This window comes from Bubalus bubalis, chromosome 18 (genome assembly GCF_019923935.1).
Source record: "Bubalus bubalis isolate 160015118507 breed Murrah chromosome 18, NDDB_SH_1, whole genome shotgun sequence".
Classification (NCBI taxonomy): domain Eukaryota; kingdom Metazoa; phylum Chordata; class Mammalia; order Artiodactyla; family Bovidae; genus Bubalus; species Bubalus bubalis.
In genome coordinates this window covers 13589079-13613971 of record NC_059174.1, presented here as the reverse complement: position 1 = coordinate 13613971, position 24893 = coordinate 13589079, and the positions used below count along the sequence as shown (strand labels likewise).

At 63.1% G+C, this 24893-nt stretch overlaps 2 protein-coding genes across 6 annotated transcripts in view; one reads left to right on the top strand and one right to left on the bottom strand.

The window, feature by feature from the left end:
• Nucleotides 1–17916, top strand: part of PIEZO1 (piezo type mechanosensitive ion channel component 1) — a 56758-nt gene extending 38842 nt beyond the window's left edge. The window contains exons 6-51 of one of the 4 annotated variants that reach the window (XM_044931161.1): nucleotides 74–242; nucleotides 389–602; nucleotides 705–876; nucleotides 960–1073; nucleotides 1152–1242; nucleotides 2065–2165; nucleotides 2437–2697; nucleotides 3252–3363; nucleotides 3448–3626; nucleotides 3732–3880; nucleotides 3968–4150; nucleotides 4420–4532; nucleotides 4631–4785; nucleotides 4890–5066; nucleotides 5158–5283; nucleotides 5359–5559; nucleotides 5946–6150; nucleotides 7661–7765; nucleotides 8344–8497; nucleotides 8595–8838; nucleotides 8957–9053; nucleotides 9144–9315; nucleotides 9635–9724; nucleotides 9795–9889; nucleotides 10189–10260; nucleotides 10804–10904; nucleotides 11339–11420; nucleotides 11491–11547; nucleotides 11636–11808; nucleotides 11988–12073; nucleotides 12268–12459; nucleotides 12566–12824; nucleotides 12893–13081; nucleotides 13261–13522; nucleotides 13740–13878; nucleotides 13952–14099; nucleotides 14179–14393; nucleotides 14507–14665; nucleotides 14753–14900; nucleotides 16124–16312; nucleotides 16408–16500; nucleotides 16582–16754; nucleotides 16872–16994; nucleotides 17071–17150; nucleotides 17242–17431; nucleotides 17521–17916. In XM_044931161.1, the coding sequence (XP_044787096.1) occupies nucleotides 74–242; nucleotides 389–602; nucleotides 705–876; nucleotides 960–1073; nucleotides 1152–1242; nucleotides 2065–2165; nucleotides 2437–2697; nucleotides 3252–3363; nucleotides 3448–3626; nucleotides 3732–3880; nucleotides 3968–4150; nucleotides 4420–4532; nucleotides 4631–4785; nucleotides 4890–5066; nucleotides 5158–5283; nucleotides 5359–5559; nucleotides 5946–6150; nucleotides 7661–7765; nucleotides 8344–8497; nucleotides 8595–8838; nucleotides 8957–9053; nucleotides 9144–9315; nucleotides 9635–9724; nucleotides 9795–9889; nucleotides 10189–10260; nucleotides 10804–10904; nucleotides 11339–11420; nucleotides 11491–11547; nucleotides 11636–11808; nucleotides 11988–12073; nucleotides 12268–12459; nucleotides 12566–12824; nucleotides 12893–13081; nucleotides 13261–13522; nucleotides 13740–13878; nucleotides 13952–14099; nucleotides 14179–14393; nucleotides 14507–14665; nucleotides 14753–14900; nucleotides 16124–16312; nucleotides 16408–16500; nucleotides 16582–16754; nucleotides 16872–16994; nucleotides 17071–17150; nucleotides 17242–17431; nucleotides 17521–17770 (7059 nt within the window). In that variant the 3' untranslated portion in view covers nucleotides 17771–17916. Of the gene's footprint in view, nucleotides 1–73; nucleotides 243–388; nucleotides 603–704; nucleotides 877–959; nucleotides 1074–1151; nucleotides 1243–2064; nucleotides 2166–2436; nucleotides 2698–3251; nucleotides 3364–3447; nucleotides 3627–3731; nucleotides 3881–3967; nucleotides 4151–4419; nucleotides 4533–4630; nucleotides 4786–4889; nucleotides 5067–5157; nucleotides 5284–5358; nucleotides 5560–5945; nucleotides 6151–7660; nucleotides 7766–8343; nucleotides 8498–8594; nucleotides 8839–8956; nucleotides 9054–9143; nucleotides 9316–9634; nucleotides 9725–9794; nucleotides 9890–10188; nucleotides 10261–10803; nucleotides 10905–11338; nucleotides 11421–11490; nucleotides 11548–11635; nucleotides 11809–11987; nucleotides 12074–12267; nucleotides 12460–12565; nucleotides 12825–12892; nucleotides 13082–13260; nucleotides 13523–13736; nucleotides 13879–13951; nucleotides 14100–14178; nucleotides 14394–14506; nucleotides 14666–14752; nucleotides 14901–16123; nucleotides 16313–16407; nucleotides 16501–16581; nucleotides 16755–16848; nucleotides 16995–17070; nucleotides 17151–17241; nucleotides 17432–17520 lie in introns of those variants that run through there. The other 3 variants (XM_044931160.1, XM_044931162.1, XM_044931163.1) reach the window with 3 other exon arrangements.
• CTU2 (cytosolic thiouridylase subunit 2) lies at nucleotides 17889–24848 on the bottom strand. Of its 2 annotated transcripts, none has more exons than XM_006043152.3 (15): nucleotides 24690–24848; nucleotides 23962–24039; nucleotides 21953–22031; nucleotides 21722–21781; nucleotides 20622–20682; nucleotides 20109–20218; nucleotides 19734–19999; nucleotides 19520–19655; nucleotides 19273–19404; nucleotides 18921–19012; nucleotides 18739–18833; nucleotides 18511–18640; nucleotides 18313–18379; nucleotides 18160–18218; nucleotides 17889–18081 (listed from the first exon to the last, which is right to left on the bottom strand). In XM_006043152.3, exons 1-15 carry the CDS (start codon nucleotides 24752–24754, stop codon nucleotides 18006–18008), a joined length of 1506 nt encoding a protein of 501 aa, XP_006043214.3. In that variant the 5' UTR covers nucleotides 24755–24848; the 3' UTR covers nucleotides 17889–18005. The 2 variants fall into 2 exon arrangements, with proteins under 2 accessions (XP_006043214.3, XP_025124306.2); XM_025268521.2 differs by having other exon boundaries at nucleotides 18511–18596.
• Nucleotides 24849–24893: the final 45 nt, after the last annotated feature.

Here is a 24893-nt window from a genome sequence, read left to right as displayed (position 1 = left end):
TCTCTACTCCCTCCTCCCTCCTCCCCCTCCCCCACCATGTGCCTGACCTCTGCTCTTCCCATGACCTTGGCAGGACGATGACAGTGAGGAACTGGACACTGGCTCCCTGGGGGAGCTGCGGGAAGCCCCTGAACTGTCCCCCACGCGGAGATCTCGGCTGGCCGCCCGGTTCCGGATCACAGCGCACTGGCTGCTCGTGGCAGCTGGGCGGACTCTGGCCATCATGCTGCTCGCACTGGCAGGTACTCACTGGGCAGGGGGCTGGGACCCCACCTCTGACCATCACGCTGGGAGGGGTCTCAGCAGCCAAGCTCCCCACTGACCAGTGAGATGGTGGTCACACCACCCCAGCCAGGAGTGACCCTGTGTGCCCCTGCCTGGCCCGCAGGCATTGCCCACCCCTCAGCCTTCTCCAGTGTCTACTTCCTGCTCTTCCTGGCCATTGGCACCTGGTGGGCCTGTCACTTTCCCATCAGCCCGTTGGGCTTCAACACACTCTGCGTCATGGTGAGCTGCGTTGGCACCGGCCATCTCATCTGCCTCTATTGCTACCAGACCCCTCTCGCCCAGGCCACTCTCCCACCTGCCGGCATCTGGGCCAGGTGAGGGCTCACCCCAGGCACCGCCCTGCCCTCGCCCCAGCCCTGCCCACCCGGCACCCATGACCCCCTCGCCGCAGTCACCAACACGCCTTCTCTGGGCAGGGTGTTTGGTCTCAAGGACTTTGTGGCCCCCACCAACTGCTCCAGCCCCAACGTACTGGTCATCAATGCTGACCACGACTGGCCCGTGTACGTGAGCCCCGGCATCCTGCTGCTGCTCTGCTACACGGTGACCTCGCTCTTGAAGCTCCATGCCCACCAGCCTGCGGACCAGGTGAGCACCCAGGCCAGCGCCCTGCGTCCCCCACCCCCTTGGGCCAGGGCGAGGGGGCTAAGCCTCACCTCTGGTCTCCACAGAGGAAGGAGGCGGCCGGGGACGATGACACACGGGAGGTGGAGTTGACCGAGGTGGACCAGTGGCCCCAGGGTCAGGCCAGAGTTGTGGCCATCAAGGAGGAAGGGGCTGCCCAGGTGAGCAGTCAGGACTGAGAGGTGGGGCCGGCACCCCTCTGCCCACGGGCTTGGCTTATGGGCTTGGCTTGTCTACAGCACACAATGCCTACTCCCACAACACCAGACCCCGAGGACAACTGCATCATACACGACCTCACTGGCCACAGCGCCGTCCAGCAGCGGACCTGTAAGTATATGTAGCCGTGCAGTGCTGCCCCCTGGCGGCCTTGCCGTATTGGCCTCTCTAGCTGCACCCTTCTTTGGGGCTGCCCACGGACCTTCATGGCTTGGGCGGTAAAGAATCCGCCTGCAATGCGGGAGACCTGGGTTCGATCCCTGGGGTGGGAAGATCCCCCGGAGAAGGGAAAGGCTACCCATTCCAGTATTCTGGCCTGGAGGATTCCATGGACTGTATAGTCCATGGGGTCAAAAAGAGCCGGACACGACTGAGCGACTTTCACTCACTTACTCACGGACCCAAGACCCTGCAGGGATCTCCCTTGCCTGTCCTCCTGCCTTTCAGTCCCAGAGTTATTCACTGCTTTGTCTTGGGCTGGCTCTGTGTCTCCAGGGCAGGTCTGGGCGTTTTTCCTGGGTGCTTTTTCTTTCTTTTCTTTTGCCCTAAGCCTCGATTTCCATCTTACGAAGGGGATGAAGTTGCTGGCCTCGGGGGATGTGGGCACTCACAGAGCTGGAGGGACTGAGGCCATCTTGTCCACCCTGTCCCTCTAGAGTCTTGGAAACCAAAGCTGGGAGGGGGGTGAGAATGGGCCAGGGTCCCACGACATTGGGAACAGGGTCAGACAGGAGCCTGGACCCTTTTCTGCCCCCAGAGCCCCTATGAGACTGTGCTGAGCATGGCTCCCCCAGCCCCCACTCCAGACTGCAGCTCCAGCACTGTCTGCACTTGGGGGCTGAGTCAGGTATGGGTGAGGGGCTCTGCCCTATTGATTTCGGAGCCTCCCCAGCAGGCGTCCTGCTTCACCTGTGACCCCTACCCTCACCCTAGCATGCCCCCGGCTGGCTGAGCCCAAGGAGACGTCTCCGCTGCACGGCCTGGGCCACCTCATCATGGACCAGAGCTACGTGTGTGCCCTCATCGCCATGATGGTAAGGGCACTGGCCCGGACCAGCCGAGGGCTGGGCCTTCCCACGGGCTCTCACGGCATTCCGGGAGAGGATGGTGGCCTGGTGCCTTGTCGCCAGAAGTGGGTGGGACTGTGGCCTGCCTGCTGGGCCACAAGCCGTCCAGGCCAGCCACCAGCTGCGTGGTTGTGTGTGCACGTTTGTGCGGTGGGTGTGTGGGTGGGCCAGCAGGGCGGGTTTGCTTTCCTCTTGGCCTGGGGAGCGTGCGTGCAGCCCTGCCCCGCCCGGCCCGCAGGTGTGGAGCATCACCTACCACAGCTGGCTGACCTTCGTGCTGCTGCTCTGGGCCTGCCTCATCTGGACGGTGCGCAGCCGCCACCAGCTGGCCATGCTCTGCTCGCCCTTCATCCTGCTCTATGGGCTGGCGCTCTGCTGCCTGCGTTACGTGTGGGCCATGGACCTGCAGCCCGAGCTGCCCACCGCCCTGGGCCCCGTCAGCCTGCGCCAGCTGGGGCTGGAGCACACCCGCTACCCCTGCCTGGACCTGGGCGCCATGGTGAGTCTGCCCAGCCCTCACCCGGCTCCCAGTGTGGTGGGCGTGCTGCAGCCCAGGGCCTGCGTCTGGGTGTCACCAGGACCCCCTGGCCAAGCCCAGCATAGTTGCTCAATCGGTGTTTGTCGACTGAATGTGTGACGACCTCACGTTGCTGGGGGCACCATCCTATCTGCCTGAGACAGGCTCTGTGAGCACTGCATGTGGTCCCAGGTCCCAGTGAGTTTCTGTGCGCTCATGGTGCCCCTTGTGAGACAGGTCACTGCACCTGGGCATCCATGCCACCGGTGGCCACGTGGGGGGTGTGGGTTACACCTCACCATGTGAGTCCACTGGCATGCAAGCATGCAAACACATGTGAGCCCGTGTTCACCTGTGGGTCTGTGTGCACACAAGATCATGTGTGAGTAGGAGCCACTGTGTGGGAGTGTGTGCACATTTGTTTGTGAACTCGTGCCTGCGAGGAAGATGGCAGGTTGGGGGACACCTTCCCGCTCTAGTCTCGCCTCTGGCTCCCCTGCCTGGGCCCCTCAGTGATGCCGCCCCCGTCTCCCCAGCTGCTGTGCACCCTGACTTTCTGGCTCCTGCTGCGCCAGTTTGTGAAGGAGAAGCTGCTGAGGAGGGCACGGGCCCCTGTGGCGCTGGCAGAGGTCACCGTGGCCGCCACGGGTGAGCGGGCGGGAGGGCTGAGTGACTGGGGGGCAGCTCCTTCCCACCTGCCTGGTCCTGATGCCGTTGCCCCACCCGCTGCAGAGCCCACGCGGACGCAGATGCTGCTGCAGAGCCTGGGGGAGCTGGTCAGGGGCATCTACGCCAAGTACTGGATCTACGTGTGTGCAGGCATGTTCATCGTGGTCAGCTTCGCTGGCCGCCTGGTGGTCTACAAGATCGTCTACATGTTGCTCTTCCTGCTCTGTCTCATCCTCTTCCAGGTGTGGGGGCACGGGGCACAGAGAGGTGGAGGTGGGGGCACAGGGGGGCACGGAGTCGGGGGGTTGGGCCTCACAGCCGGCTTCACTGCGCCCGCTGGCCGGCAGGTCTACTACAGCCTGTGGCGGAAGCTGCTCAAGGCGTTCTGGTGGCTGGTGGTGGCCTACACCATGCTGGTGCTGGTGGCCGTCTACACCTTCCAGTTCCAGGACTTCCCAGCCTACTGGCGCAACCTGACGGGCCTCACCGATGAGCAGTGAGTCTGGGATGGGGCTGGGGGCGGCGGGATGCTGCCATGGGGGTCATGCAACCATGCTGACCCCTACCCCACCTCCCCACCCAGGCTGGGGGACTTGGGCCTGGAGCAGTTCAGCGTGTCCGAGCTCTTCTCCAGCATCCTGGTCCCCGGCTTCTTCCTGCTCGCCTGCATCCTGCAGCTGCACTACTTCCACCGGCCCTTCATGCAGCTCACTGACCCCGAGCACCGGCCCCTACCTGGCGCCTGCACCCCACGCTGGGTTCCCGGGTAGGCCTGCCCCCTGGGGCTGGGGGTCTGCAGAGGCTGATGGTGTTGGGCAGGAGACCTGGAATGGGGGTAGGGCCTCAGCTGTCACCTTCAGGTGCCCCAATGGGGTCACAGGGGTCAGGAGGTCAGCAGGCCCCATGCTCCCACCTGGTGGCTGCAGCACCCACAGCCGGGGTCCCAGAGCTGGGGAGGGGGAGGCAGGAGAGGAAGGGGCTGCAGGGCCGCCTGAGGAGTGCGGGTGGGAAGGACACTCCGGGGCCCTGTCCTAGGCGGGACGCGGTGAGCCGGACCCCCCTGCTGCAGCAGGAGGAAGAGGAGGAGGTACCCAGGGACGACGGGCTGGGCACGGCCAGCCCCCACCAGGTCACGCAGGTCCCAGAGGGTAAGTTCAAGGTGCCCAGACTTGAGGCCCGGAGCCCCACCTGCACGGGACAGGATGGCCCAGGCCCCTCTTCCTCACTGTCCCCCCAACCCCCCCAGCCAGCAAGTGGGGCCTGGTGGCTGAGCGGCTGCTGGACCTGGCCACCGGCTTCTCGGACGTCATCACCCGCGTGCAGGTGCTGGTGCGGCGCCTGCTGGAGCTGCACGTCTTCAAGCTGGTGGCCCTGTACACCGTGTGGGTGGCCCTGAAGGAGGTGAGTGTGGACATTCTCGCACACCCGCCTGGGCCTCCCGGGTGCTGTGAGGGGCGGCAAGGGACCTGTGGGGAGGGCGCTGATCCGGCTGCCGCCACCCATAGGTGTCGGTGCTGAACTTCCTGCTGGTCGTGCTCTGGGCCTTCGCCCTGCCCTACCCGCGCTTCCGGCCCATGGCCTCGTGCCTGGCCACCGTGTGGACCTGCATCATCATCGTGTGCAAGATGCTGTACCAGCTCAAGGTGGTCAACCCCCACGAGTACGCCAGCAATTGCACGGAGGTACGTGTCACAGTGGAAGGGCGGGCGCAGAGGGCCTGGGTGGGGGTCCATCCCTGGGGTCAGCATGCAGTGCCCTCCGCTCCTCTCCCAGCCCTTCCCCAACAGTACGAACCTGCAGAAGACGGAGATCCGCCAGTCCTTGCTGTATCGCGGGCCTGTTGACCCTGCCAACTGGTTTGGGGTGCGGAAGGGCTTCCCCAACCTGGGCTACATCCAGGTGAGTGCAGCAGGCAGGTGGGCCGGGTAGGGGGTGCTGTGGGGCAGGTGGGGCCTGACTGCCCTTGCCCCTCAGAACCATCTGCAGATCCTGCTGCTGCTGGTGTTTGAGGCCATGGTATACCGGAGCCAGGACTACCACCGCCGCCGGCACCAGCTGGCCCCGCTGCCTGCCCAGGCTGTCTGCGCCGAGGGCACCCGCCAGCGGCTGGACCACGACCTGCCCAGCTGCCTCAAGTACTACGTGAACTTCTTCTTCTACAAATTTGGGCTGGAGGTGAGGTGGGGGTCAACCCTTGCCCCTTCCATGGGGTTGGGCTCAACCGCAGGAGGCCTTGCCACCCTCTGTGGGGCCTTTGCTGAGCAAAGGCTAGAGGGGATGGGGGAGGGTGCAGACCAAGGGGGCCGGGGGCCCCAGCTGGAGGTGGGCTTGGGCTTGGGCTCAACTCTGTCGTGGGGCCCCCACCTTGATTCCCCCAGCATGGAGACGTGTTTAGCCTCTCTGCTCGTCCAGGAGAGTGGCCTGGGCCGCTGCCCCCATCCTGGGCACAACACCCTCTGCCCCCCAAGGCCACCCAGAGGCAGAGCCAGGAGGACCCCCCACCCCCGCTGCCGTCTCACTGTCCTCACCCTGGCCACCCCTTTGCTCTCTGCCACCCCCAGGTCTGCTTCCTGGCGGCCGTGAACGTGATCGGGCAGCGCATGAACTTCATGGTCATCCTGCACGGCTGCTGGCTGGTGGCCATCCTTACCCGCCGACGCCGGGAGGCCATCGCCCGCCTCTGGCCCAATTACTGCCTGTTCCTGGCGCTCTTCCTGCTGTACCAGTACCTGCTGTGCCTGGGCGTCCCCCCCGCCCTGTGCATTGGTGAGTGGGCCGCTGGCAGGGCACACACTGGGTGCCCTGGCTGCTGGTGTGGCGTCAGGCCCCTCCCACCTGCACCCCCTCCCCCTCCGTGGGCTCTGTGGGCCGCAGCCGTGCCAGCTGTAGCGGGCAGTGCTGGCCCCTCATTCACTGGTCTCCCTGAATCCGTTGTTTTCTTTTTGCCAAGAATTTTATTTTGAAAAGTTTCAAGTGATCAGAGAGGTTGAGAGTTTGAAAAATAGTCCGGGGAGCAGACGTGCGCTCCTCTTGGCTAGTGGGGGCTGTCTGGAGTCCATGTCCAGTATGCCCAGGGTGGAGGCCTCTGTGTGCAGGGCAGTGACCACGCTCAGCTGCCCATCCCTGGACGACACCTTGGTCTGGTGTGCCATCCAAGCTCAGCAGCTGCATCCTCAAGGCCGTGTCCCTGGTGGCTGCTGGCTCTGAGCAGGACCTGACGGGAGCGCTTGGCCATCTCCTTCCTTCACCTTTCTGTTGTGACCTTTCCGGGGTCAGGCCACGGGCTGGCAGAAAGCCCTGATCTTGGAATTGTGGGCTATGCCCCAGGCTTAGAGGCTGGTGAACACGTGGGCAGGAACGGCCCACAGCGGGGGGAGTGAGCAGCCATCAGCCCTGCATGCTGAGGGGCTGGTGCGCGGTCTTGTGTGTGTACATCCACACCTGCAGACTCCCTGCTGCGGGCAGGTCTGCATGCGGTGGACATCGGTTCTGACTTCTGTTACTCCTGGCGCACCTGTTAGTTGTCCTCTCTGTGAGAGGAGCTGGGGTTTCTCCCCCTCCTGCTGTTTCCTGTGGTCTGCAGGTACAGGGGTTTCTCTGGACGCCTTGTAATGTCCTGTGCTCCCTTTCACATTCGGAGCATCTCGGCGGTGCCTGGAGCCCCCAGGCAGGCCCTTCCTCCCTCAGTGTCTGTGGAAGGCAGATCCCTGGCCCGTGAAATGCTGCTTTTGGTTGACAGTCTGTGAGTTTTGACAGAGAGCAGCAGAAGCAGAACAGAGCTTGTAAACATGCTTCACGTAGTTGTGAAGCGTCAGCCTCTGACTCGACCTGGTGCAGCGACCCAAGTTAAGAACCAGAAGAGGTGCAGGAGATGTCGGGGATGAGGTGCTACAGAGGTCTGCTTGTTCACCAGTGTGCAGGTGTCTGTGGGGCCGTGGTTTCTGTTTCTCTCGGGTGATCACCCCAGGTAGTCCTGCCAGTTCCCCTCTGCTCTGGTACTGGGCGTCCACACTGTTTTAGCCATTCTGACAGGTGTGCAGTGAAGCCTCATTTGGGTCTATCTGGGCTGTGGCCCACACGCAGGGCTCCGGCCCCACCCCCGTCAACCCCTGTGCCCCACCCACATCCCCCCGCCCACCCAGGGCGTCTGGAGCGCATGTCTGTGAGAACTGGGCTCCCTGGGCCTGTGTGCAAGAGGGTGTGTATGAGCGACTCCTGGGGTTGCTGGGGTTGGAGGTGGGTTGGGACAGTGGGTGACCACACCCTCTGCCTACAGACTACCCGTGGCGCTGGAGCCGGGCCGTCCCCATGAACTCCGCGCTCATCAAGTGGCTGTACCTGCCTGACTTCTTCAGTACCCCCAATGCCACCAACCTCATCAGTGAGTCCCCAGCCCCTCACACACGCGCCACTGCCAGCCATGCTGAGACCTTGCAGATGCCCATGGGATGGTCAGCGGGTTGGGCACCAACCCTCATCTCCAGCCAGCAAGGGGCCCATTGTCTAGGCCTCACCAGGCAGTCCAGTCCTGCCATTCCCTGTGGGGTCTGTGTTCCATGAATGTACCCCGTCCCACAGGCCCATCTCACATGTACACAGTCCACCACACAGACACATGTCTGCTCACTGGTGTGGGCACAGGTGTGCATGCAGGAGTGGACACGGGCGGACACGGGTGTGGAGACTGATGCCACATGGCACACAGTTAGGCTCGTGTTGGCCTATTTCCTGATGCGTGTGTGTGTGTATGTAGATCTACGTGTACACACAGAAAATGCACACAGGCATGTTCTCTGACACCCGTGTGCACATCCACACGGTGTGTAGATGCTGGCGTAAATACGCATGGCCGTTTCTGCCCAGCTGCCCACACACCCCATCACCCCAGGATAAGGGCCGAGCTGGCAGGAAATGGACTGCACTTCCCGGGCGTGACAGTGGCCTCCCATTTGCCCACAGGTGACTTCCTGTTGCTGCTCTGCGCCTCCCAGCAGTGGCAGGTGTTCTCAGCCGAGCGCACGGAGGAGTGGCGGCACATGGCTGGCGTCAATACTGACCGCCTGGAGCCCCTGCGGGGGGAGCCCAACCCCGTGCCCAACTTCATCCACTGCAGGTGGGGGTCTTAGAGGCTGTGGGACTCCTGGGGCCGTGGTCCCGGGCTGCTGGGGAAGTGGTGGTGACCTGGGTCCACGGTGACATCCACTCCGCAGGTCCTACCTCGACATGCTGAAGGTGGCTGTCTTCCGCTACCTCTTCTGGCTGGTGCTGGTGGTGGTGTTCATCACGGGGGCCACGCGCATCAGCGTCTTTGGGCTGGGCTACCTACTGGCCTGCTTCTACCTGCTGCTCTTCGGCACCAGCCTTCAGCAGAAGGACACGCGTGCCCGCCTCGTGCTGTGGGACTGCCTCATCCTTTACAATGTCACTGTCATCGTCTCCAAGAACATGCTTTCTGTGAGCCCGGCCCCGCCCCGCCCCGCCCCGCCCCGCCCCGCCCCATCTCGCCTGGCCCCGCCCCACCCCCTGGCTCCGCCCCACCCTGCCACCCAGACTGACCCTCCTCCGCCCGCAGCTCCTGTCCTGCGTCTTCGTGGAGCAGATGCAGAGCAGCTTCTGCTGGGTTATCCAGCTCTTCAGCCTCGTATGCACCGTCAAGGGCTACTACGACCGTGAGTGGGCGAAGCAGGCGGCCGGGGCTCCGGGGGTGCTCCGGGATAGCCGGCGTACAGGACCCTGACCTGAACCGTGTCTGTCCACAGCCAAGGAGATGCTGGGCCGCGACCAGGACTGCCTGCTGCCCGTGGAGGAGGCGGGCGTCCTGTGGGACAGCGTCTGCTTCCTGTTTCTGCTGCTGCAGCGTAGGGTGTTCCTCAGCTACTACTTCCTGCACGTTCAGGCCGAGCTCCGCGCCACCGCCCTGCAGGCCTCCAGGTGTGCCGCCCCTCTGTAACTTGACTTGTCACCTAGAGGGAGAACCAAGGAGACAGACCCCCTGGGACCTTCTCAGGACCTTGGCGATGCGTGGTCTTGCCCCCCTCTTGGTTGTTGGCTGGACTGAGGTTGCGTCCCCACTGGGAGGCCTTCCTCCCCAGCCCTGCGCTTTGGCTGCTCCTGTCCTCCCTCCCTGTGATACTGGAGGTTCTAGGAGGGTCTCCCTCTCCCCACAGCAGGACAAAGAGGGGTGTGGGCGGGTAGGACCTGAGCCCACTGGGCCAGGCCGTAGCTAATACGCAGCTTTGCTGCCCTACAGGGGCTTTGCCCTCTACAATGCTGCCAATCTCAAGACCATTGAGCTCCACCGCAGGGCAGAGGAGAAGTCGCTGGCCCAGCTGAAAAGACAGTAGGTGCCATGTGGGCAAGGCCAGGGCTTTCCCGACTTGCCCAATGCTGAGCCACCTCCCCTTCTGCAGGATGGAGCGGATCCGGGCCAAGCAAGAGAAGCACAGGCAGGGCCGGGCCGACCGAGGCTGCCTTCAGGGCTCCCCGGACCCTGGCCAAGAGCCAGGTGAGTGTGGACAGAGCCTTGGCGCGCACATCCCATGTGTCCACGCCCGCTGGAGCCATGTCCGTGCTGTGTGATGTCCCACGGGGCTTCTGGCCCATCCACCCTGTGCTGTGTGGTCACTCTGTCCCTGCAGGCCACATGGCCGGACCATGACTATCTGTCTGCACTTGTGGGCTGTCCTCCACCCACCGTGGCACTTCATGTAGCCCCTTCATTGCCCAGGGGCTCCGAGTCTGTGTCTGCTGAGGGGCCGCCTGCGCCCCTTCCCACTGGCTCATGCGCACCCTGCCCCTCCACAGGGCCCGGCAGGCCAGGGGGCTCCTCCCCGCCACAACAGCAGTGGTGGCGGCCCTGGCTGGACCACGCCACAGGTACTGCTCCCACCTGGCCTTCCCTGACTTCCCTTTCAGAGTCGCTGTATGCTAGGCAGGCTTCCCTCTTGCCCTGCACTGACCTGGCCGGCACCTCCCAGGAGCCCTGCTCTCAGGCTTCACACTGAGCCTCTGCGTCATCAGGGGCCACGTCCCCACAACAGGCTCTGTGTGTCTTCTGCTTTCTAACTCTTGGACTCAGAAGTATGAGTCTTGGCTGCTGGCTGGCAGTGTCCCTCCTTCCCAGTCCTGCCCGCTCATGTTCCTCTTGTCCGGTCTGGTCTCGTCCCCCCCTGCTCTTGCTTGTGTCCTGTGCATGTGCTGCTGTCCCCCGGCCTGCCACTCCCTGGTTCTTGCCCGTGGCCGTCCCTCTGGGGAGGGTGGCTTGCGGGCCTTTGCCCCAGGGTCATGGGCTGCTGAGGGTCCCAAGCTGGCCAGAATAGCCAGGCTGTTACTGGACCCATCCCAAACCAAGGAGATGAACTTGAGGGTCTGGCGGGAGGAGGGAGGGTGGCTGGTTCTCAGTGCCCCCCTTTCCCGCAGTTATCCACTCCGGGGACTACTTCCTGTTCGAGTCGGACAGCGAGGAGGAGGAGGAAGCCCAGCCCGAGGACCCCAGGCCATCGTCACAGAGCGCCTTTCAGGTGAGCATGTGGGCCTGACATTCCCTAGGCCTAGGGCACCTACCCAGCCCATTCAGACCTCCTGCACTCACATATCGGGGGGAAGGCAGGATCTAGGGGTATTGGTCATGGGCAGCTGTGTGCCCCTCTGCCCACCTCCCCTGGCCCTGACTGACCACCCTGGTCTCTTGAGAAGGCTCACTGTTTGCTAGACACATCCTTCCTGTCCACCTTTGGGCTCCTGTTCTCAGCATGGGGACTGGCACTGAGTGGCAGCCAGGATGTGCTGGGTGGCTCATGTACCACCCCCGTCTTCCCACCACAGCCCCCCAGGGATCTGATGGCCCCCACTCTGGCCTCCTGACCCCAGGCTGCTCCTGGACGGGAGGCAGAGGTGGGTAAATGGGATCCCATGGCAGGGGTGGAGGGGTGCTAACCCAGGGCCCTGCCTGCAGATGGCGTACCAGGCGTGGGTGACCAATGCACAGACGGTGCTTCGGCAGCAGCGGCAGCAGAGGGCCGAGCAGCTGCGCACAGGTGAGTCCGGTTATGGGCAGGTTGTGGGGTGGTGGGGAGGCAAAGCACTGATCAGATCCCCTGTGCCTAGGAGGCGACCCAAGCCAGGAAGCAGGGCCGGCAGAGGGCTTGGAGGACGAGGTGACCGGTGAGTTGGCGGCCAAGGGCTGGGGTCAGGGAGCGGGGGTCAGCCGCTGACCACTCCTTTATGCCCTCCTGCCCAACCCTCACCGCAGGCCGCAGCCATGTGATGCAGCGAGTGCTGAGCGCCGTGCAGTTCCTGTGGGTGCTGGGCCAGGCGCTGGTGGACGGGCTGACGCGCTGGCTGCACGACTTCACGCGGCACCACCGCGCCATAAGCGACGTACTGCGCGCAGAGCGCTACCTGCTCACGCGGGAGCTGCTCCGGGTGAGCGGGCTGCCCCGGCCCCGCCGTGCCACTCCCCCGGGTCCGCCCCCTACGCCGACGCCCCGCCCACCATCACCACATGTCCCGCCCACCACCACATGCCCCGCCCCTACACAGACGCCTGCCACGCCCCCCCATTTGCCCAAGTCGGTTGACCTGAGACCCTGGCTGCCCTGCAGGGCGGAGAGGTGCGCCGGGACGTGCTGGACCAGCTGTACGCCAGCGAAGCCGAGGCAGCCCGTGATGCGCTGAGCACAGCATCGAGGTAGGAGCAGGGGCGGGCGGCTCAGGACAGTGGGGACCCACCTCACACGGCCTGTCCAGCCCCAGCGCCTGAGCTGCTGCACAGGGGGCGGTAGCCGGCCGGGCCCTTGTCCACCAGAGACCCAGAGGCCCTCCAGACTGCCCCCAGATCCCGGGCAGAGCTCAGGCCGCCTTGTGAGCTGCCTTCTCCCGCAGCGGGCTGGGGGTGGAGGAGCCGCTGAGCAGCGTGACCGAGGACACCAGCAGCCCCCTGAGCACTGGGTACAATACCCGCAGCAGCAGCGAAGAGGTCGTCACCGAGCCTGGGGCTTCTCTGCGCAGCTCTGGGGAGCTTCCCGCTGGCGGCCGCGCCCGAATGCGCACGGCCAGCGAGCTGCTGGTGGACAGGTGAGCAGGGAGGGGTGCACAGCGGGTGGCCCCCGAGGCTCCGAGCCGGTGCCGGTGCTGGTGCCGTCCAGGCCTCTGCGCCAGGCCTGAGCCTGGTCCCCCGCAGGCGCATGCACATTCCGGAGCTGGAGGAGGCGGAGCACTTCGCGGCGGGGCGGGGCCGGGCGCTTCGGCTGCTGGAGGCCCTGTACCAGTGCGTGGCTGCCCACTCGGAGCTGCTGTGCTACTTCGTGATCGTCCTCAACCACATGGTCACTGCCTCAGCCACCTCCCTTGTGCTGCCCGTGCTGGTCTTCCTGTGGGCCATGCTCTCCATCCCGCGGCCCAGCAAGCGCTTCTGGATGACGGCCATCGTCTTCACGGAGGTGGGCGTCGCTGGAGGGGTGGGGGTGGGGGAGGGTGCGGGCGCCACGCTGACCTCTCACCCCTGCAGGTCACGGTGGTCGCCAAGTACCTGTTCCAGTTTGGCTTCTTCCCGTGGAACAGCCACGCTGTGCTGCGGCGCTATGAAAACAAGCCCTACTTCCCGCCGCGCATCCTGGGCCTGGAGAAGAGCGACAGCTACGTCAAGTATGACCTGCTGCAGCTCATGGCGCTATTCTTCCACCGCGCACAGCTGCTGGTGAGTACTCATACACAAACCTGCACACGTAAGTCCACACACACACACACACACATGCACACACACAGCCAGTTTGTTTCAGGAAGCAGGCGGGACATAGTGGGGCCCAGGGTGGGCCTGGCCATCTCACCCAGCCCAGTGTGGCCATGCCAGCCTCACCAGCCTGCCTCACTCCACAGTGCTATGGCCTCTGGGACCATGAGGAGCCCCCATTGTCCAAGGAGCACGATAGGGGCAGTGCAAAGGAGAAGGGGGCTGAGGAGGAGCCAGCCCTGCCTGCACCCCTGGAGGAGCCAGGAGGGGCGGCCAGGCCCCCTGCTGAGGACAACGTCCAGGCGGAAGCGAAGGGTGGGCCCCTGGAGCCCGGCGGCAAGAGGCGCATCAGCCTCCGTTTCAGGAGGAGGAGGAAGGAGAGCACGGAAACCAGAGGACAGGCCATTGGTACGAGGGCCCACCCGGCGGAGCCGCTCACACCCCACAGCCCTCACACCCTCTGCTGGTGACCCTGGGGAGATCCCTGCACTCAGTTTGATTTGTACAAAGTGGGCTGGTTGCACTGGCAGCCCCTTCAGGGTTCCCTGGGATGGTCAGGAGTCTGAGCTGGGCCAGCCGATGCTGTGCAGGCTCCACCATCAGTGGCGGTTGCTCCTCACAGAAGGCGAGGAAGAGGAGGAGGAGGCAGCAGTGGCGGTGGTGGCGGCGGGGGCAGGGACCTTGCGGAGAGAGAAGAGGCGGAGTCGCCCCCGGGAAAGAGTGAGGGTGCTGGGGGTCCGGCTGCAGAGCTTCTGCCTGTCCCTGTGAGTGCCCTGCTGGGAGCGCCCAGGTGCGGGTGGGAAGAGCAGGGCCTGGACTGAGCCCGCCCGCCCGCAGGGCCCAGAGCATGTACTGGCCCGTGCGGCGCTTCTTCCAGGACATCCTGCACACGAAGTACCGGGCCGCCACTGACGTCTACGCGCTCATGTTCTTGGCTGACGTCATCGACTTCATCATCATCATCTTCGGATTCTGGGCCTTTGGGGTGAGCTGGGTCTCCGCCCTGGTGAGCCCAGGCCCCGCGGACTCCCCAGCACCTCTGACCTCTGCTCTCCCGGCCACAGAAGCACTCGGCAGCCACGGACATCACGTCCTCCTTGTCAGATGACCAGGTGCCCGAGGCCTTCCTGGTTATGCTGCTGATCCAGTTTAGCACCATGGTCATCGACCGCGCCCTCTACCTGCGCAAGACCGTGCTTGGCAAGCTGGCCTTCCAGGTCGTCCTGGTGCTGGCCGTCCACCTCTGGATGTTCTTCATCCTGCCCGCTGTCACTGAGCGGTGCGTGCCAGGGCGCAGGCCTCGCCCAGACACAGGCTTTGTGGTGCCTGGTGGAGGCAGGGTTGGGGGCGTGGGCACCCTGACCTCTGACCTGGCCTCCCGGTCCCATCCAGGATGTTCAGCCAGAACGCGGTGGCCCAGCTGTGGTACTTTGTGAAATGCATCTACTTCGCTCTGTCCGCCTACCAGATCCGCTGTGGCTATCCCACCCGCATCCTCGGCAACTTCCTCACCAAGAAGTACAACCACCTCAATCTCTTCCTCTTCCAGGGGTGAGTGTGGCCAGCCTGGGGTGCTGGTCTGGGGGTAGGGGGCATCGTCCCTCCAGCCCTCCTGATGGTGCCCCCGGCCTTGGGCAGGTTCCGGCTGGTGCCATTCCTGGTGGAGCTGCGGGCAGTGATGGACTGGGTGTGGACGGACACCACACTGTCCCTGTCCAACTGGATGTGCGTGGAGGACATCTATGCCAATATCTTCATCATCAAGTGCAGCCGAGAGACTGAGAAGGTGCCGGGGCCCTAGGGGGCACTGGCCACTCACCCCCACTGGGGTCCCGCCTAGGGTTCACTGCCCACACAGCAGAAGTCCAGACAGCACTGTCCTAAAATCCTCCTGGTGGCCAGAAAGGGCTCCTCCCAGGGGACGGTGACTGAGGCTGCCTCAGGGGTGGCCCAACCACAGAGGGGCCAGAGCCAACACTGAGCAGGAGAGGCCTGGCCTCTGGGCCCTGGCTCACTGTTGTGGGTCACAGTGTGAGCACTGACCTGTTAACTGGGCTTTTGTGCTTTCTCATCAGTTTTACTGATAACATTCACACATCACCAGGTGGATGGTTTCTAGTATATTCAAATCTCCACAAACATCAGAACAGTTAAGACCACACTCATCATCCAGAAACCCCAGCCCCACAAGCAGTTGGCCCCCGGCCCCCATCCACCCCCTACATGGGTCTGCCTGTTCCTGTCAAACCAGCTGCATGGACCCACAACACATGGCCTTCCACAACTGGCTTCTCGCAGCGCAGTGTGGTCCAAGCTTATCCATGCAGCTGTACCAGTTTCTTCTCAAGGCTAAGTAGTAGTCCGTTGTGGTTAAGACTTGTATATGTCCTAAAAAAGAAAAAGCCTCCACGGCCTTTCACATCTCCTGGGTGTGCGCTTAGGAAAGAACCCTGTGTCTCTGGGGGCCCCTGCCGAGCCCTGTGGCTGTAGCATGGCAGGGACGCCAGCCTGCTTGCCCCACGCCCTGGCAGGGAGGTGTCGCACTGTGCTTCTCCTTGTTTCACCTGGTGACTTGTTTCCCATCAAGCATCTTTCCCTGTGCTTGTTGGTCACCTGTGTATCATTGTCTTTGGAGAGACAGTCTGTCCAGGTTTCTCTCTGGTTCTTACTTGGGTGGTTTTTGGTCATTGTGAGGGTTCCTTATGCATTCTGGAAGTTAGACCCTTATCAGGTAGATCTGCCCTGAAAGCATCCACTGCTTTAGGTCTCCCATGAGTTCATCTTTGTCAAGGATGTGGGTGACCAGTGCCCTCTGTGGCAAAGGCTTTCCTTCCCCACAGCCTCAAGGTGAGGGTCTGGTTCTGGCTTTGGGCTCTACTCCCTGGTCAGCTGTCTTCACCGCTATGGCTTCAGTTTCAATGTATAGTCAAGGCTTGACTTTGTGGAGTCACAGGGGAGCCTGAGACCACGGGGCCAGGCGGGTGACCTGTGTTTACCCCCCACCCCCAGAAATACCCGCAGCCCAAGGGGCAGAAGAAGAAAAAGATTGTCAAGTACGGCATGGGCGGCCTCATCATCCTGTTCCTTGTGGCCATCATCTGGTTCCCGCTGCTCTTCATGTCCCTGGTGCGCTCTGTGGTCGGTGTCGTCAACCAGCCCATCGACGTCACCGTCACCCTCAAGCTGGGTGGCTATGAGGTGAGCATCATAAGGGGGCCTGGCTTCACGTGGCTGCTGGTGGCGGGGCTGGGGGGGCCTCTCCGGGCGCCAGGTCACCATGTCCCCACCACCAGCCCCTGTTCACCATGAGCGCCCAGCAGCCATCCATCGTGCCCTTCACGCACAACGCCTATGAGGAGCTGTCCAAGCAGTTTGACCCCCACCCAGTGAGTGGCCCCCCCATGCATCTGCCTGTGGTGGGAGGGAGGGTCTGGCTGCTCCCCACTGAGATGCTGCCCTGCACCCAGCTGGCCATGCAGTTCATCAGCCAGTACAGCCCCGAGGATATCGTCACGGTGCACATCGAGGGCAGCTCCGGGGCACTGTGGCGCATCAGCCCGCCAAGCCGGGCGCAGATGAAGCGGGAGCTGTATAATGGAACGGCTGACATCACCCTGCGCTTCACCTGGAACTTCCAGAGGTGTGTCCTGGGGGGGGCACCCCACCCTTCACCTGGAACTTCAGAAGGGCATCCTGGGCAGAGGGCAACCTCAAAGGGTCACACACCCCACCAGGTCACACTGTGCCCCTGCTGTAGGGACCTGGCCAAGGGCGGCAGCGTGGAGTACACCAACGAGAAGCACACCCTGGACCTGGCCCCCAACAGCACCGCCCGGCGGCAGCTGGCCAGCCTGCTGGAAGGCACCTCGGACCAGTCCGTGTGAGTGGGTGGGGGGGCCGGGCGTGGAGGCCACAGGAGGGCTGGACCAGGCCTGACTTACCACTTCTCCCCACAGGGTCATCCCCCACCTCTTCCCTAAGTACATCCGTGCCCCCAGTGGGCCTGAAGCCAACCCCGTGAAGCAGCTGCAGCCCAGTGAGTGGGGCAGGGATTCTGGGTGGGGGTGCTGGCTGTGGCCATGGCCCTGGACAGATGGGGGCCCTGACACCTCCCGGTTCCCACCTAGACGAGGAGGCTGACTACCTTGGCGTGCGTATCCAGCTGCGCAGGGAGCGTGTGGGCACAGGGGCAGCTGGCTTCCTCGAGTGGTGGGTCATTGAGCTACAGGACTGCCAGGCCAACTGCAACCTACTGCCCATGGTCATCTTCAGTGACAAGGTCAGCCCGCCCAGCCTGGGCTTCCTGGCCGGCTACGGGTGAGTGTGGCGGTGCTGGGGGGCAGGTTGGAGAGGGGTGCAGGCCGGCGGCAGCCCCGAGGCTCACTTGCCCACCCACCTGCCTCCAGCATCATGGGGCTGTACGTGTCCATCGTGCTGGTCATCGGCAAGTTCGTGCGCGGCTTCTTCAGCGAGATCTCACACTCCATCATGTTTGAGGAGCTGCCGTGCGTGGACCGCATCCTCAAGCTATGCCAGGACATCTTCCTGGTGCGGGAGACGCGGGAGCTGGAGCTGGAGGAGGAGCTCTACGCCAAGCTCATCTTCCTCTACCGCTCACCCGAGACCATGATCAAGTGGACGCGCGACAAGGAATAGAGCCGCCATGGGTGGAGTCGAGGCCCCGGCCTGATGCTGCTGTCACAGGAAGCCGCGGCCCGCTCGGTGCAGGACTGCTGGCCCTTCCCGTTGTCCCCCACCCCCACGCGTACTGTAGTTTTCTAATTAAAACGTTTTTATTTATACAAAGGGGCAATCACATGCCGACTGCCCAGCCTTGCCTGCCTTCTTGCTCCCGGGGGGGGTCTCCTGTCCCAGGCGCTGGTCCGCGAGCTCAGCTCTCACCAGTCCCAGCCTCGTCTTCACTGTCCCCCAGCAGGTACTCCTGGACCTCCTGCTCGGCTGTGGCCCTGGGGGAACCGCATGGTAGAAACCGAAACCCAGAAGGACCCCTCCTATGCTCCCTTCCCCAGCAGAACAGGCAGTACCTCTGGCTGCGGAGCTGGGCCTCGGACAGGATATAGGGTGGCAAGAGCTCCAAAGAGGGCTGCAATAGAGAGTCAGCATGGGCAAGGGGCTGAAAGGCACAAGGCTGGCCAGTGCCCACCTGTCCCTCACCCGGGAGAGAGGTGGCCGCTCACCAAGTCCTTCATGTTCACTCGGCAGCCATAGCACAGCTGCTCCATGACCTGGGCCCGGGGGTCCTCCCTGCAGAGCACGCTGGACTAAGCACCTGGCCTGGCCCTCAGTGAGGACCCCAGGGTGCACCCACACTGTGCAACCCCGAGGTGCCAACCACAGCAGGGTGGGGGGCACGACAGGTCGAGGCGGGGACTCACCTCCTGCAGCAGCTGGGGGCCCCACCAATTCCAGCACAGCAGCAGGGCCCGGCAGCCACCCCAGCCTGTGTGACAGGGGTCTGCATCTGGGGGAAATGTGAGGTCTGAGCCCCAAAAGCCGTGGCGCTGTCTGCAAACAGAGAGGAGCTGAGGGGACCTCGGGGGCCACAAAACCCCTAGAGCGCTCACAGGTGGCCCGCCCCAGCACCGCACAGGGTGAGGACAGACCAGCAGTGTCGACGTCCAGCGTGCACATGCAGAGCAGGCAGCGGGGGCCGGCGGCACAGCCGTCCCTGGGGGCCTTGACCAGCTTCTCGCTTGTCCTGGGGTGGGGACAGGGCTCTAAGACACTGCTGGCCGGGGGCTCCACCCTGCCAGTGCCCCCACCCCCAGTGCCCACACGCACCCACCTGTACACGGTGCTGACTGTGGAGGGGAACTGGGCCTGCAGCCTGAGGATGAAGGCCTCCATCAGCCGGTGGATGCTGGCCTTCTCGGGTGCCTGGGGCAATGAGACAAGGGGGCAGCTGTGGGAGGGGCCCCACCTCAGAGGAGCGTGGACCCCGGACTTCACAGCATCAGCCCTGAGAGTCTGCTGTGCAGCAAACCAGGCGCCCCACTTCTAGAGCGCCCCCCCGTTCAATCAGGCACCCTGACAGAGCCCGTCCTGCCCCTCACCCCACCCCCACAAAGCCCCACTCCGGGAGCACAGGGATGCCCCATGCGGGCTCCACTATGGCAAGGGGCGTGCACGCTGCCCACCTTGGTGTCCAGGGCCGGCGTGCAGACGGAGGGCACGGCAAACAGGTGGTTGTAGAAGGCAACCTCCTTCAGCGTGTGCTCGCGCATGGGCCGTACCACCACCACGTCGCCATGTCGCTCGTCTGAGAAGCCCTGGGGGTGGTGAGGGGGACCAGTGTTCCTCACTATACTCGGCTGTCCCTGCCCACTGGGGGGTCCTGAGCTCTCCCCGCCTCCTGGGTGACCCCTGGGCAGCTTGCAGGCGCACCGTGTCCCAGGCAAGGAAGGCCCCTCTCCCCAGTGCCAGGCTGGTCATGAGCTTGATGGCCAGGCGGGTGCAGCTGTCCCCCATCATGACCTTGGAGTAGCCGTGGTTCCGGGCCACGTGGAGAATCAAGTGGGTCCTGTGGATCAAGGCGGGAGGTCTCAGGAGCCCAGGGTGACAGGCCCAGAACTCAGGGGGCAGGGCGAGGCGGACTCACCGCAGGGTCTGCAGAAGCTCCTCCTTGGCCGTCAGCGTCTTCACTGAGTCAAACAACCTGGACAGTGCCTGGGTCTGGGCGGCTGTGGGTGGCCCAGCGGGGCTCTGGGGGTCCTGGGCACAGTGCTGGCTCTGCCGCTCCACCCCGCCGGCGCCCAGTGCATGCTGCTGCTGCAGGAAGCTGTCCACGGCTGCCTTGTAGGCTCCCTCCGTCCCCGCTGGCTCCTGGGCAGAGCAGCGCAGTGCAGAGGGCGGCAGGCTGAACACCTGCAGGAGGCCAGAGCTGTGAGGCCCACCCCACGTGGGGGAAGCAGACCGTGCCCCTCAGGCACCCAGTGCTCGCCCCCAGGCCCTCGAACAGGGACGGCCCGCCCACCTCCTCCAAGGCCACAGTGTGCCATGGGAAGCCAGTGGTCTGCAGGGCCAGCTTCACCTCCGCCAGAGTTCTTGCTCTGTCCTCGGGGCTCTGGCCACAGGCGGCTCCCTCTGAGACCCGCAGGCAGAAAAAGAGAGTCAGGCTTCAAGAGATGCGGACAGTGGTCAGGACCAACAGCCCTGTGGGGGCAGCAGTCTCTGAATGCTGACCTGTCTCCTCGGGGGGCATTTTCAGAGTGGCTGGTGAGTTCTCTGAGGATGGGGTGGAGGCCGGAAGGGCAGGTCCCCTCAGGCAATGAACTTGCCCTTCTCACTCAGTACCCTGGACCCCGTGGTGGACACTCAGCAGACGTTCCTGCCCAACCCTGGATGGTCTGAGACTTAGGACGGCAGCAGTGCTGTCTGCCGAACACGCTCACTGTCTCCAGAGAAACGCCCCAGGAGGGCTTCCTGTGGGCACAGTGCCAGCAGTCAGCAGGCCCATCTGAACACCAGGGCCCAGGAGGAGACGTACCATCAACGTAGACAACCCCTGGCACGAAACGCAGCCTCTTGGCAGAATCTCGACTCAGGCCCTGGGGGGACGTGACAGGGCCTCAGCTCCAAGGCCAGAAGCAACCGGGCACTTTGCTGCAGACTCTGCTCCTGCCAGACCAAGGGCCCCAGGAAAGGGCAGCAGTGTCCCCTGTGCTGTGCCAGACTCCACGCAGGCCCACAGGGTGGAGGCACAGCCCAGCGCGCTTCAGAGTGGCACTCCCTGGGGTACCTCTGTCCCCCCTCCAAGCAAAACCCGCTCTCAAAGCCTGTCTGTGCCTCCTGGCAACACCCGAGAAGCCCCTGCCAAGCCCATCAGACCACTCAGGGCAAGAGACCATGACAGCAAGGCGTCTCTGGTCACGGGGAAGAGCACCACCGGGCAAGGGTGGGGAGGGGGCTGGTCTCACACCCTCTGGCCAGGTTGAGGGGACCAGGAGGCAAGGGCAGAAAACCAAGCGCAGAAGTGCCACCTTCAGGAAGCCCTGGTACAGGCCACACCACTGTCCCTTAGAGGGTGCACAGGGGTACAGGTATGTGCCACGCGGGTCAAGGCCTCCCAAGCACCCCAGGGCTACCAGAAGTCCCACTGCCTCCAGTGCCCAAAGTAGGCCTGTGGATGGGCCAAAACACAGCCCCCATGCTCCTTGTCTCTCCACTGAACCCCCGAGACCCTGCCCCTGCCTCTCCAAGCCCCCCTTAAACTGCTCAAGGAAGCCACCCTGACCCCCCCCCCCAAGCCCTTAGGTCCCTGGGGCACCTGCTCTTGCTTTACTGTCTTGTTCTGACACCCTCCCTGGACCAGGGGAACGCCCCTGGATGCCTTGAGGGGCGCTTTGCCCTGGTGCCACCCTGGTGCCTTGTGCTATCAAGCAAAGGGACAGGGCACTAAACCCAGACATGGCTGGGCACTCCCCATACCACTCCAGGGCCGGCGTCCACGTGCCCACATCTAAGAGCCCGGAGCATCCTGGCTGGGAAGAGGACCTTTCTCTCCAGCCCCAAGAAAGAGTCCCTTGGTGTCAGCCCCCAACACTGGATCCTGGCTAGGCGTGGCAGGAGGATGGTGTGGAGACATACCTCAAGGACCTGCCAGACCATGGAGCTGGACGAAGGCCCCCCAGACCACGCCAAGAGCACCTGCGGAAGAAGGAACATCACTGGGGGCACCGCACCTCCAACACGGCCCCCTACTCCACCCACGGATGTCTCCAGACGTGAGTCCCCCAGGAATCCGGGTATGCGCCCATGGGAGGGGCTGGCACGATGCGGCTGGGACGGGCCGCCTGCGAGGGGGGCGCCACAGCCTACCTTCTCTCCTGGGAAGATCAGCCTGTTCTTCCCCAGCATGGCTCTGAACTTGTGGACGTACAATGCCTTGAAACAGTCCCTGCAACACAGACACTGGCAGCCGCGGCAACACAGCCCAGGCCACCCACCAACACCTCGCAGGCTGACAGCCTGAGAGTCCACCAGGTTACACTTTCTTTTAGCAACTTTCACCCTTAAAGCAATGTCTTGACATTAAAAGCTGCACCCAAAGATGGGTGAGGGTAGAAATGAAAAAAAAAAAAAAAAAATTGCAAGTAAAGAAAGGAAAAAGGAAGAGAAAGAGACAGAAAGGGAGAAGGGGAAAGAAGGGAGGAAAGAGAAAAAAGAGAGACAAGCAGAGAGAAAGCAAGCTCCCTCCCCAGCAACCCAGAAGGCAGGCAGGTGGAGCAGAGGGGCCCAAGCAGAGGGGCCCAAGCAGAGGGACCTGAGCGGAGGGGAGCAGCGCTGCCGCAGACAGCGGCCAAGCCTGGGGCTGTGCCCGCAGCATTCACCTCTTGCTGGTCAGACGATCTAGTGTCACAACAGCCCCCCAACACAGAGCAGGCCCTGCTTATGAACAGCTGACCAAACACCCCATGGAGGCTTTGTGGACAGTAACTCAACAGCAGAACACTGAGGCTCCAGGGACCCCAGGGGATCTGCCACGGGGTGGCTCCTGGAAGGTCAGGGCCCTGGGAGGTTCCTTGGGCAGACACGGACGCTCACAGTGGCAGAGAGGACCCTGCAGCTGCCACAGCCGTGCCCCCCACAGCACCATGAGGCCCCAGAAACCACGCTCTCCCTCTGGTCAGGCAAGGCAAGGGCTTCCTACATGCTGACCTTCTCCACCAATGAGGAACTTGCTCAAAACCCAGACTGCCAAAATCTGCAACCTGGAAGATCAGCCTATCACCTCTTTCCATACTAAGTGAGCAGGGGAGGGGAGCCCTGGGCCCAGAAGGAGTCGCTGTGGCCTCTCTCCTCTTCATCGGGGAGCTCTCCAAGCAGACTGGAGAGACCGTCATTTCCAGATGCTCTTATGTGGTTAAAGCAGTGACTTTTGTATCTAAAACATATTTCCTGACAGCACACAGCAAATCTACTCAGCCCCGCAAAAATGGGCAACCGTGAGAAAGTTTGGGAGAAAATAACTTATTCCATCCCTCTGGCTTCTTTTTCAGAAACTTAATAAGTAGAGTCTGGTACTTTGGGAGACCAATTTAAAAATGTGAGCTGGTCAAATAATTCAACGTGTTTGTTTGCCATGCATGTCACGTCACCTAAATTTCATAAAGCAGGTGACGAGCCTGACCCCTGTGGACCTAGGGACCCCGTGAACATGACCAGACACTGAAAGTTATGATTCATGGCCAACGTGACAGGGCCACAGACAGCTTCAGATCAGACAGAACATGCTAAGCCTCTCTGGGACCAGCCCCTGCTCCTGTCCAGAGGTCCCCCCCACGGATTGCCCCAGGTGGTCCAGTGGCTAAGAGTCTGTGCTCCCAATGCAGGGGCCTGGGTCCATCCCTGGTCAAGAAACTAGATCCCACATGTCTCAACTAAGACCTGATGGAGCCAAATAAAACAAAAAATACCCAGAGATGCCCCCACAGCTGGGAGGTTAGAACTCCCCCTTTCATCGCTCTCTTACAAGTAATACAGGCAACACACAGAGCGCCTGCCAGAGAGCCCAGGGTGCTCCAAGCTGCCCCTGAATACGTTCCAGCTGCCCTGAGGAGCTCTTCTCGCCTGCACCACACTCCTCTTCACCTTCGCTCCCAACTCTCTCTGTAAGCGCCACTCGGACCTTCCTGCCTCCTGATGCACACCTGGGAGAACGGCACTCACACAAGAACCGACACCCACAGCCATACACACACACTCACCCACCCCTGGACATTAGGAGTAAAATGCTTTCAAAAGCAAGAAATAAAGCCGCAGAAATGGAGGCAGTCCTGGTTACTGAGACTGTGTGTGCCGGGTCACCTCCCACCTCCAGACCTCACCTGCAGAAGGCGTCTCCAGCCCGGATCACCACCACAGGCAGGCCTTCCTTGCACTTCACACACTTCTGATCCCCAGTTCTGAGGCATTGGGAGAAGAGAGACCAGGACACTGATTACATGCGCTCAGGGGCTTGAGGGAGGCGGCAGCCGGTTTCTCATCCCAAGCTGTTGTACCACAGAGGCCATGGTGGGGGTCGGGGTTGGGGGGGAAGGAGCCTGCACCTCACAGACCGGACCTAGTATCTTCTCCAGACTACCCCTCTGAGGAAATATCAGGGCCCTAAGGGGATTTCAGTTCGTCAAAGCCAGCTCAGTGGGCTCTGTCTCTTAGGGCTGGCACGAGAAAAGAGACAGCTAGCTCTGGGAGGCGCTGGAGGGGAGAACTGGAACCAGAGTGCAGAAGCGGCCGGCAGGTCGACTTTCCTCGCCAAGTAAGGACAGCTTAGTCAGAGGCGGAACCATTCCACTGGCTACAAAAATTAGAGGTCCGAGGGCGCCAAGTGTTCACCACGGGCTTGCCAGGCACTCCCCGGATGCTGAGGAGCGAGTTCCACCCCACACCAGAGATTCCTGGACTCCCAGGACCCGCCCTGGGCGGTCTCCGGGCTTCCCGGAGCTTGGCCCCCGAGACTGAGCGCAAAGCGCGTACGGGATGGCCCTCGGGGCAGGGCTCGCCGCCTGCCGGAGGATCGGAAAGGAAGTGGCGGGTGCAGCTGCCCAACTTTTACCCAAGCCGTGGCGGCGGCGGCCCTTTGGGGGCGGACTCCCGGTACTCCTCAGACACCTCGCACATGGCTGCGCCGTGTCGCTTGGCAGACAGCTTCGACGGCAGAGGCGGGGCGCATCCTGATACGTCACCTAGGCGCCGCCGCGAGGGGAGGTCGCTCTCTATGACGTCAACACGACGCCGGCGCAGCCGTGACGCTAGAGCC

What these genes read in the sequence shown, in the direction of transcription:
- CTU2 (XM_006043152.3), bottom strand. Translation starts at nt 24,754, where the DNA reads ATGTGCGAGGTGTCTGAGGAGTACCGGGAGTCCGCCCCCAAAGGGCCG. An exon ending in TGATCTTCCCAGGAGAGAAG is followed by an intron (nt 21,782 to 21,952) that starts GTAGGCTGTGGC and finishes CTTCTTCCGCAG; the next exon opens with GTGCTCTTGGCGTGGTCTGG. An exon ending in GCCCAGCTCCGCAGCCAGAG is followed by an intron (nt 18,082 to 18,159) that starts GTACTGCCTGTT and finishes CGGTTCCCCCAG; the next exon opens with GGCCACAGCCGAGCAGGAGG.